The sequence below is a fragment of the Garra rufa genome, chromosome 9, assembly GCF_049309525.1.
Source record: "Garra rufa chromosome 9, GarRuf1.0, whole genome shotgun sequence".
Taxonomy (NCBI): domain Eukaryota; kingdom Metazoa; phylum Chordata; class Actinopteri; order Cypriniformes; family Cyprinidae; genus Garra; species Garra rufa.
This window is the reverse complement of record NC_133369.1, coordinates 29,418,192-29,429,788: the sequence shown is the minus strand read 5'-3', so window position 1 is coordinate 29,429,788 and position 11,597 is coordinate 29,418,192. Positions and strand designations below refer to the sequence as shown.

The 11,597-nt window shown below is 36.6% G+C and overlaps 1 protein-coding gene across 1 annotated transcript; it reads right to left on the bottom strand.

Annotated features, from left to right (window-relative positions):
• Positions 1-642: 642 nt before the first annotated feature.
• spaca6 (sperm acrosome associated 6) lies at positions 643-6,236 on the bottom strand. The gene is made up of 9 exons (XM_073847814.1): positions 6,032-6,236; positions 5,508-5,594; positions 4,766-4,837; positions 4,476-4,499; positions 3,305-3,382; positions 2,616-2,716; positions 1,590-1,746; positions 1,316-1,489; positions 643-701 (listed from the first exon to the last, which is right to left on the bottom strand). Exons 1-9 carry the CDS (start codon positions 6,234-6,236, stop codon positions 643-645), a joined length of 957 nt encoding a protein of 318 aa, XP_073703915.1.
• Between the last annotated feature and the right edge of the window lie 5,361 nt (positions 6,237-11,597).

Genomic DNA, 11,597 nt, shown 5'->3' with positions numbered 1-11,597 from the left:
GAGATACAACTATTTGACTACTAAATATTAAGAAATTCACCTTTAAAGTTATCCAAATGAAGTTCTTAGCAATGCATATTACTTTTCTTAATATCCTATTGATTTCTGGCATAAATAAAAAATATATGATTTTGATCCATACAATGCATTTTGGTTATTGCTACAAATATACCCATGCTACTTAAGACTGGTTTAGTGGTCCAGGGTCACAAATACTGTATATGAACTGTTCTTGTCCTATATATATATATATATATATATATATATATATATATATATATATATATATATATATATTAGAGTTTAGACTGCATTTGTATTATTTTAAATGAAAAACGTTCAGAAGGTTGACTGACCAGCACTATGTCAAAAAAACAACCCAGTGGGTATTGTATAAAACCCAAAAAGCTGGGTCAAAATTAACCCAGCATCTGTTCTGTCCAATATTTACCCTTGCCCAATAACCCAGAAATCGTTTTGTGACCCATTATTGATTAGTGCACCATTATGATTTTTTGCATTTCGACATAGGGTGCGTCTCAGTCAGCTTCCTGGCTCCCAACCTCGTGAATCAGATATCGTGTACACGAATTCGGTCACTGGTAAGTACCCTGGCTCACTCCACATTGGCACAGTGATTACTCAATTTCCGGTGACATGACTACGGACAACGTCAATGGACAACCTGTAGAACGTCAATGCTGGAATTAATCAACAACAGACAGGACCAATTTCTTTTTGATATTATTATTATTCTCTTTAAACACGTTGTTCTGTTACATGTTCCTACAAATGTTAATTATAAATATTAAGTAGATGTGTTCACCGTCTGTTTAGCGATGTTTATACTGAAACATACAAAAAAAAAAATTAAAAATGGTTTGTCTTTTCAAATCTTCAATTGCGTCTCATTATGTTAATCGAGTTAGTTCATGTGGTTTATGTTTAGTGCTTCAGAACGTCATGGATTTTCCAGTAAGGGGGCATTTCGTGATTGAAATCACGAACTAGGGAGCGGATTGAGTCGCACCCATAAATTTCATGACAATTTCACAGGCAAATTTCCCTTTTTTTTTAAATTACTGTGACACAAGGTTTTCCAAACTAAAATTTTTGAGGAAACTGCAGGGGGTTTGTGAGCTGAATAAAAATGAATAACTATTTAAATCCTAAAAATATTTAATCTGTATCTGCACATTAGAGAACTGTACAAGAACATATAAATAAGTTATTATATAAAAAAATGCAAAAATTAAATAAAATAGCAAATACACTGAATAATTACACTAAAAATAAAGAAATGGTTACCCTAGACTTAGGAAGACGAAGAGAAGGATTGCAGTCAGACACGTGGTGACAAGGGCAGGACTAGGCAGCCATAAGGTGAATGGAACTGTATGGGACAAGGGTGGAAACTGGCCTCCTGGGAGGAGAGCCTGTTCAAAGACATCCTGCAGTTCTGCATGGCCTATTTGTGCCATAGGGACTACTGAGGTGAAAACCACAGACATTTGGTATAGATATAGAGAGAGGACTGTAATAGCAAGAGCACAGGAGTGTCATTATTTTTCATAGATGTGAGGGGTCACCTGTGAGGTAGTAGTAGATCCGGATGAGTGAGTGCTCCTGAAAGAATATTTCACACTGGTAGGTGCCCGAGTGCTCTGGCCGGGCAGAGGAGATGAAGTAAAGTGGATCCACTCCAACCGTGACCTCTTCAAACCGATCCATCAACATCGTTCTCTCCTGTATGTCAAGTTCAGGGGTTGTAAGTACAGAAAGAGTTGGAAGGAAAGACAGAACGTTAGAAATTCTGATCTTTAAAGTCCTGTCACATTTATTAAGCAACTCTAAGTTTAAATATGCTATCTTCCACATATCACATTTTGTTACATTCCACATTGATAATTGAATAATTGGATAATTGAAGCAATATTGCTACAGCCCCCTTTAATTTTGGTAAATTCTGCAAGAAAAATACTGCAATTTTGTCTGCATTAGAATTAAAATATAATAAAACATAGAAAAGATATATAAAGGAAAGAAGGGATTGAATAAATAAATTTCAAATAAAACTATGGGAAATATACCATAATTTTGATTTAATGGATGACTGAATAAATAAATATATAAATAAATATTCATTTATATGGCAATATTTGCTGGCATAAATATTGCTACACTCCCATCTGACTTTGATCAGTTCTGCAGGAAACAAATTATAATTTTGTCTGCATTTGAATAAAAAAAATGAATGAATGAATGAATGAATAAATATTCAAAAACTGCATGAAACTATTCTATCTAAAAGAATTAATAAACAAATAAACAAATCTTTCTAAATTGGCAGAAACATACTGTAAACATACTGTTAGCATTAATAATTATATATTGCTACATTTCCTAATTTTGGTCAATTCTGCAGGAAACATACTGCATTTTTGTACTTTACAGTCCCATAAAATATGATGAATAAATAATAGTCACTGAAACTGCCAACGTGTGTTGAATTTAACTTTCTTTTCTTTTCTTTTTTCACATACAATTATTATCATTATTAGCTTTACTTATAGAATATGTTAGCTATTCATGGTTTAAAGTAATTTTCTCATCACCGTTGCAAATCTCCAGACTATCTCTGCATCAGTGGGAAGCACGAAAGGGACTTTACACCACATCTGAGTCCTGTTGTTCTCCTTTACTGTGATTTCCTTCACTGTAAAAGCACATACATCACACACACACACACACACACACACACACACACACACACACACACACACACACAGAGCAATACATTAGACGCAGATCTGTAACACTTCACCTTGCAATTGAATGCCTTTTGTCAACAGAAGAACAGAGGCAGCACAGTCTGCCCACCATTCACCTAATTATAATATTTAAGCAGAGCCTCTGGTGAGAGCAGCCAAGGAAACGATACGCTGAGCAATAATTGTAGCTGTGCTGAGTGGAAATGAATACCACAGTGTGTGGGAGAAGGCCTGCCATCTTAGGTGACCCACAGGGCTATCTGTGCGAAATGATATTATGTGTAAAAGTGCATCAAGGCCCAAGGTTTCGTTTAACAACTTCGCTGTGCTCCTAAGTAGAGTTAAAAGCTAGAGATGTTTGCGCTGCGTAAATGCCGTTACATAATTACAGAGGTGGTTCTGTCAGGTTGAGTTACAACATATCCATCATGTCAAGTGTGGAGAGAGTGGGTGAGTGGGGGACTGCATAGAATTACATATCATAATATATTGAAGAGAAAACTGCACACATGTAAAGGAGCCTGTCAACTCACCGGGGCAATCCAGCGGGAACTCGCACGAGTCGTACTGACAGGTCACGCAGTTATAAACAGCACCTTGTACCTGGAAACCTAAACAATACATTTAATCCCATTTATAGTATACTATGTTTTTTCTGTAGTCTCAGAAAGAATTTAACTGTATTTGAAAATAAAAAAATAGAGCAGTATATGGAAGATAAAGATATTAAATATGTCTACATAGATCAAAATCGCCACACTGGCAGAACCCTCTAGGTTTCAAAATGTTATTGCAGTGCTATCAGATATGATGCTACAAGTTTATATATTCAAATACCCATTTATACTGTGCAAAAAAAAAAACATATAAAATAGTTTTATATTGTTTTTAAAAAATTAGTCCCTTGTAATATATATTGAGTTTTTTTAGTATTCAATAGGATATTTGAGGCACCTTAAAGGAGTATTTCACTTTCGGAACAAAAATTTACAGATAATGTACTCACCCCCTTGTCATCCAAGATGTTCATGTCTTTCTTTTCTCAGACATAAGAAAATTATGTTTTTGAGTAAAACATTTCAGGATTTCTGAAATATGGATTTCTTTCCATATAATGGACTTCTATGGTGCCCCAGAGTTTGAACTTCTAAAATGCAGCTTCAAAGGGCTCTAAACGATCCCAGCCAAGGAAAGAATCTTATCTAGCAAAACGATGGGTTATTTTCTAAAAAAAAATTACAATTTATATACTTTTTAACCTCAAATGTGCATTTTGTCTAGGTCAGCAAGATGAGCGTTTGAGATTAAAAAGTTGTAAATGTTTTTAGAAAATAACCAATTGTTTCGCTAGATAAGACCCTTCTTCCTCAGCTGGGATCATTTAGAGCCATTTGAAGCTGCATTTAAACTGCATTTTGGAAGTTCAAACTCAGGGGCACCATAGAAGTCCATTATATGGAGAGAAATCCTGAAATGTTTTCCTCAAAAAATACCATTTCTTTACGACTGAAGAAAGACATGAACATCTTGGATGACAAGGGGGTAAATCTGTAAATTTTTGTTCTGAAAGTGAAATACTCCTTTAAAAATGCCTAAAGGTTCTTCAGAGATTTCAGTGTAACAATCTGAGGAATCTCAAATTACGTAACAAGCACTTTTTTTTGCTTTCTCAGGAGTTTCATGACATATATAGGTGTTACTCACCACATGGGGGGAAACATCCAGAGGCTGCAAGAAATGATAAAAAGCACATTTTAGATTTTCATGTGCAAGGAATGTAGAGTGTAATACTCAGTTATACTGAGGTGGCTGGGTGCATCAAGTTTCAGAGTGGGAGAACTTGACCATTTGCTATGACTTAAGAAAGAAATATGCGGAAACTGTGATGGAACTTATAGGGAAAAGTGAGAGCTGCAGTATTGAAGATGAAGGCTCAGGTCCAGTTTTTCATGGTTTACCAAGCAAAAGAAATGAAGTGATAATGCAAGTCTCACCTCTGGGCAGCCTTGAGGCTTCTGCAATGAAATTGTTTGCTGCTGCCTGTAGTCTGAATTCATACACTGTATCTGAAAGAAGGGAGGAGAGGGGAGAAGGACAGAGCCATTTATCTCAATTTCAGTCAAAGTGTGTATGTCAAAGAGTACATGTCTGTTTCTATCAGGCTCTCTCCCTGATATTTCATGCCAGTCTCTGTCTGTCTTTTCCGCTTTCAACAGTTTGAGAGAAAGATGGGCTCCACAATGTAATTACAGAATGATTAGCAAATATCTAAAGTAAGCAGTTTTTGTTGAAAAAGGTTACTGGACAGAAAAAAATAACACTTCATTTGTATGTCTATGATGACCAAATGTATAATTTCCAAAGGATAAACAATTTGTCTATGAGTAATCAAACCACTAGAACGGAGAGATTTACAGCTTTACAACACCCAACATCTCATAAACACTGTGTTTTTGGGTGTGGTAAGTGTAGACAACCATTTCGCACTTGTACATATCAGTTTTCAGCGCACATTATGTAAGTCTCTAGATCTTCCCTTTGTAATCTAAGTATTGTTAGAGTTCACTGATAAGGGTTCCACACGTTTACTACCTTATTTCCAATGAATCATGTTTGAAAGGATAGGAAGTATTTACTCTGCGGTCTCAAGAACAAGTTATGGCCTAATGAATTGTCACAAGTCTATTCTCAAACAAATATGGTTGCTGAGGATTGGTAATTAGATAAATGTGTTACCATCATTTTTCTGCTGGTCAAATTCCTCCACTATTGGCATAATTTCAGCCATCAAGATACTCTTCAGCATCACGTCGTAGCCTCTCCCTATGCAAGAGATACAAAACATTAGCTGTACAAATTCTGAACACAAATATAAATTAAAGTGAAGCAACGTGAAACAGTTGGCATCAAGCAGAAATGACAGAGATTGATAAGTTTAACAGAAAGACACATTAAATCAGGCATAATGATGAAACTTTGTAGAGTGCAGAAAAAACGTGAATTGTGACCACTTTTTTTCCCAAACGAAACATGTTTACATTTTTTGTAAGAAATAGCGTTGCTCAGCTACAACGTTTTGTTGCAATGCAACATTATGTTATATTCCAGCGAAAGGATAACTTTATACGTACTGAAACATCATTTTATTAAGTAGGTTCTTTTTTTTTTATATATATATATTGTACTTGTTTATTTACTGCATTGTCAATTTAGTCAGGCTGCTTAGCAATACCAATAATATGCAATTGCTTAACTCTTACCTACTTTTCCTGCTTCAATTACTTTTGATTCATTGTTGAATATGCGATCGAGCGTGTTGAAACACGAGTCTACATTCCTTATATTGTATTCGCTGAGAACATGGCCCCAGCACAAACGAAGACTGTCATCCACATCGATAAAGCACTGATAGCAATTCAAGGCTGTTTTGATTACCGAGCTGAAGAACAAGAGTTTTACAATCATCGCGAAATTTTCTGTTATTCCTGGCCCTGTTATACATATTATTCCTCAACCTGTTTGAAACTAAACATCTTTTAAAAAATCTGTTAAAAAATGACATCATCAGGACGATGTTATCACATGGGCACAGCAATACACGTATGATATTATTAGTTTTTATAATTAACAAAACTCTAAATTGTTTTACTATACTTACCACCTTATTTAGGCTTTAGGCTAGAAGGGATATAGCTCTGGCTACTGGCCATGCGCACACCAATCTAACGTTATTTTTTATCACACTGTAAACAATAATACTGTTTTTGTATTATAGTAAGGGCTAAGGGGTAGGTGGAGCTGTATCCATTCTAGCCACAATCCACATTATTCTTCAACACGGAAGTAAGCCTATGGGCGAGACTTTCGGTTCATTAGCCTCAATAAGAAGAATAAGACGTGTAGTAAACATAAAACTGTTTACTACAAACCAGTGTGTTCATAATTAAGATAATACAGTAAAATATGGCAAGATACACCAATTTGTAATAGCAGCAAAACCAGCTGTTTTGTACAGCTAAAAATAGCTGGACTTGGAAGAGACTGGAAGCCAGACCCATAAAATTTACAAATAGCCACACTTATGGGGAAAAATAAGGTGGATAGGCTCATATAGGATTCTTAAAGCTATAGTCCACCCAAAAAATGAAAACTCTGTCATAATACACTCACCCTCATGTCGTTCTTTTTAAAAAAGGGAACCCCGGGTATTAAGAGTTGTATAGCTTTATATAACGTATATGATGTATCTTACTAAAATATGTAGTGGAAAACCCATGAAATATTTATGTTACTTAAAAATCCACATTGTTCTATGCATTTTTTGTAGCCTACTATGGGGATGCCAGCATTTTGATTACGTAAACGGTTGCACTCGGTGAGCTACTGGCACTGAGCTACGCTGTTTTTACCGCAACATAACTCGGAAAATAAAATTCCGATGCAATGACTGAAAGAGCTTAAAGGTCCACTGAAGTGCCTTGAAACACGCAGCATTATTCTATGTGGTGACGTGCTTTTAACTGAAACAAAAACATATCGCCCAGCCACGCCCACTTATTTTGAATAGCCAATAGCGTTTCATTTATATCTCTTCGGGCCAGAGCCGTTAAACTCGGTAAAGCCGCATTTGTAGCTTATGACAGCCACAGACTAATAAATTACCTCACAGATTCAATATGAAACTCATAATCATACTGAGGCTGTGTAGTTTAATACATGCCGATCCCACATGAGCGCATATGATCTGCTCCGTGTATTGCGTCTCTGTGTAGGGGGCGGGACAATACGGACTCTAGAGAGCATTTGATTGGACAGAACTTTGGTTAGAAACTGAAGTGCACGGTGATATCATCAAAATCGTTGATTCATATTGGCGGAAGTGACGAGACTGTAAGTTTTGAATGCCCATATCTTGTAAACGCGAATTTTGTCGTTGTTTTGAAGCACACTAGCTTATAGATAATCTTATATAAAAAAAGGATAATATATTCATACTAAAAGCCAAAAAACTTTAATTTTGATTTCAGGGGGACTTTAAAGGTGATGGTGGACAAGTGTAGGCTCAAACTAAATCTAAACGCACCCGGATATCGAGTAAAATCTGTGCTGAGAAATTCTTTCAGTGGTTGGGCTTCATGACAAGCGTCAGTATGTTTACATCCTGAAATGGATGGCATCTAGCATTTCTTGTCTCTGCCGTTTGTAAGCTCTTTCAGTAGCTTTGGTCTACCAAAAGCCTCAAAGGCATCAAAATTAAAGTGGAGAAAACACAGATGAGGGTCTTTAGTAAGTTTTATTCATCCACAGGCATCTTTCCATTCTTTTCTCTTCTTCTTATCACTAGCCTTACATCGCTTCTCTTGTTGCCCTTTGACTGAAAATTTGTATCTGTATTTTATTTTTCAAGTTGTGTTGCGGTAAAGACAGCAACAGATAGCTCACAGAGTGCAACCGTTCTACATAATAAAAATAATGGCACCCCCCATAGTCCAAAATAATAAACAACGTAAATCTTTCATGGGTTTTCTACTACATATTTCAGTAAGTGACAGCATTTACATTATATTAAACCATGTAAGTCCTAATACCCAAGGTTCACTTTAATGTGGAACACAGAAGAAGATTTTTCGAAGAATATAGTCAGGTTAGACGTTACATTGAATTTAGATGAAAACAAGGGTGTGAGGGAAAGACTTCTTCACAATTGTATGCACTATATAAAGGTCATAGTTCATATAATTTTCAGCAGCTCACAACTTTTAAAACTGTTTTACCCTTTTGTCCACAGATTTTTTTCTATCTGGTTAAGATGTTTTGTCATTGAACAATTGATATGTTGTTAAACAACAGTACAATCTACTGAACGCATGCTGTACTTCTATCCCTCACAGTCAGTAGTTTCCACTGATTTCACTATATGGACAAAAAAAAATACAATAGAAACCAATGTCTGTGGCAACTAAAAATGACAAAACATTCTTCAAAATGTCTTCTTTTATGTTCCACAGAAAGAAAAAAAGAAAGCTATACAGGATTTTAAGCACATGACACTGAGTAAATGAAGACAGAATTTTTAGTTACGGGTGGACTACAGGTAACGCTAGTTTATTTTGATCATGGACTCCAGACAAAAGCAATATACGCCTGTGAGGTTCATGGTGTTCTTGTGCAGTGTTCCCCATTAAGAAATATCACTAATTTACTCCATTGTCTTTTCAACCCTCTTCCGGCTCCCATTATGCACCATTTTGCTGCAAAGTAAAGAGATGGGGAGTGTGTGTGTGAAAGAGAGGGAGCGAGAGAAGGAAAAAGGGAGGGAGAGGGTGATGCCTGTGTGCCTGTTGATGATGATGGTGGTGGGGTGCCGTGATATTGCAAATGATCCAAATTGACCGGAACAAAGGGAAAAGAAAAGGCTTTCTGTGCATGTGATCGATCACTGATCTCTGAGCAGCAGACGAACGAAAGCAAAAAGACAAAACATAAAATTACAATAATGAAATGAAACAATGGCTGAGACATTAGAAAAAAGCATAATTGCCATTTAAAAGATTAATATAAAGGTTAAAACAATAACATATTTTTAAAATCTGTTTCCCAACACAGTCAATGTGTGTCTGAGAAATACAGAGACTACCAATCAAGCCCACAAGCTCATTGCATCCCATATCCCACACCCCTCCCCCCCAATTCCATCACCCCAAAACCCCCTCTCTCTTCCCTCCACCCCCCTCCCCTGTCTTTTCCAAAGTGTCGCCATGGTAACGAGACAGGGTGCCTAATACATGAAGTTAATATATTTCCAGTGGCAGGAGCGACTTGGGTACTAATGCATTCATCTGTCTCTGCAAAGACAAGCCAATCAATAGTGAGCAGGAGCCCCACCGCAGGCCTGCCAGAGAAAAGACGGTGTAGTCAGTCAGCCGGCCTATCAGCACTGATCAGAAGACAGGTAACGTTGCGCCACACCGTCCTAAGATGCTAATTCTACAGCTGGCCCTCCAACAGGAGGCCAGAAAGTCAGCGACGGTGCGCTGAAAAATGAACATATCATAGAGTGCCGCTGTCTCTTTTTTTTCCCACGTTCATTTTTCATTTGTGATTTTGAATGTGCGTCACATGCGGGAGAGTAAGTTTCTTCTATATTATTAAGTGTCATATACGGAGTTAAGACAGAAATCTTAGTATCTTATATGTTGCGGTGATGCTCTGTGGGATGTTTAATTTCTTATGCATTAATTAAAAACAGGACCACTGATAAGTGAACAAATTATACCTGAAAGAATGGACTCTGACTGCATTGCGCTGCTCAGATTTAGTCAAATTTTCAGGCTCAACACACAACCACTGCACCAAACAACTAAAAATCTTTAGCGAAGCTTTGTGGGATGTTAAATTTCGCTTTCATTAATTAATATAATTAAACTGCTCTATTGATAAGTAAGAACAAATTAGGCACACATAAACGTAACAAAAATCAACAATATGATAGAAATAAGAGTAATAAAATTATTACTTAAAAACAATTTCTAACATAAAATAAATTTTAAAGATTAACTAGATCTAAAATAACTAAAACTGAAACAAAAATTAATAGCAACTTTGTTGGTGTTTTAAAAAAGAATAAAAATGACAAAAATAACTTTAAAATTTAAAATAATTCTGAATAGAAATAAAAACTATTATAGTGTCTAAATGATACTAACATATCACTGGTACAGACATATTGACATATATGGATCAACACATCTGTATGTTCGGAAAATACATCCGGAATGACAGTATCAGCGATGATATTATTATGGGGTCACCACCCTTGGCTGTCTTCTTATTGGACCATTTCTTTGTGTAGAACACAAAGCCAGCCAATAGGGTGTGTCCCCAGTAGTCGCTTCCACAACTGGAGGGCCAGAATACAATCTAATGATTTACAGTACAAGAATGCTAAATCTAAACATAAAACCTGTCTTTCTGAGCATGTGTTTAATCAGCTACTGTAAATATTCCTAAAACTGATTTGAATAAAATAATAAAAATGCAAAAGTTTCTCCTCGGTTTGATTTTTCGAGATGACGGCGCATGCAGCCCTGTTCCTGAGGACCTCACCTGTGACCTAGTTTGACCTCACAGGTTAAGGGTCTCAGGGACAAAGAGACACACTGTGAAAAAAAACGGACCTTGTTTCTGGAACTAAAAATGCAAAATTACGTCATTGGTTCTTTCTGATGTCTTCATTTAAAGCACCTGGAAAAAGGCTCCGACTGCATTGCGCTGTGCAGATTTTCACCCTCGCTTCCTTCAGGCTGTGAAGGTGCACAGAGAGCAGTAAACACATAATGTTTGCACCAAACTGTGTTGTGTCAGTCATAATAAAACCACGGGGTGTTGTTGATGGGTACTTTTACTGCAATATGTTTCACCGCAGAGGCTGGAAGCCGGGGCACCGTCCTCACGACTCTACCAGGAGCTTCAGTAAAACCTTATCTGCTTGAGGAGGTTTTGGAAAATCAAAGACACAGGGCGATTCCTGAGACAAAGACAGAGAGAGAGGATTTCTCCGCAATATTACATAACAAGCAGGAGAAAACTATGATCAACTTACAGTGTAATTACTAAGTAACAAAAATAGCCAAGATGCACTTGAGCAGCACCTTCAGATGTCATCAGGTAACATGAGGACAGGGCAAAATGGAATACCTACAGCACACTACCATTTTTCCAAAACGTCCAGGTGTTTGGTTGAAACCTGTGAAGATATAACAAAACAAAAATGAACATATTCAATGGAAATAGTTAAATAAGTGATTAACACTTATGATTAGATGG

What these genes read in the sequence shown, in the direction of transcription:
- spaca6 (XM_073847814.1), bottom strand. Translation starts at nt 6,236, where the DNA reads ATGATTGTAAAACTCTTGTTCTTCAGCTCGGTAATCAAAACAGCCTTG. An exon ending in GTTCCCGCTGGATTGCCCCG is followed by an intron (nt 2,717 to 3,304) that starts GTGAGTTGACAG and finishes GTGCTTTTACAG; the next exon opens with TGAAGGAAATCACAGTAAAG. An exon ending in TAGTCTGGAGATTTGCAACG is followed by an intron (nt 1,747 to 2,615) that starts GTGATGAGAAAA and finishes CTTGACATACAG; the next exon opens with GAGAGAACGATGTTGATGGA.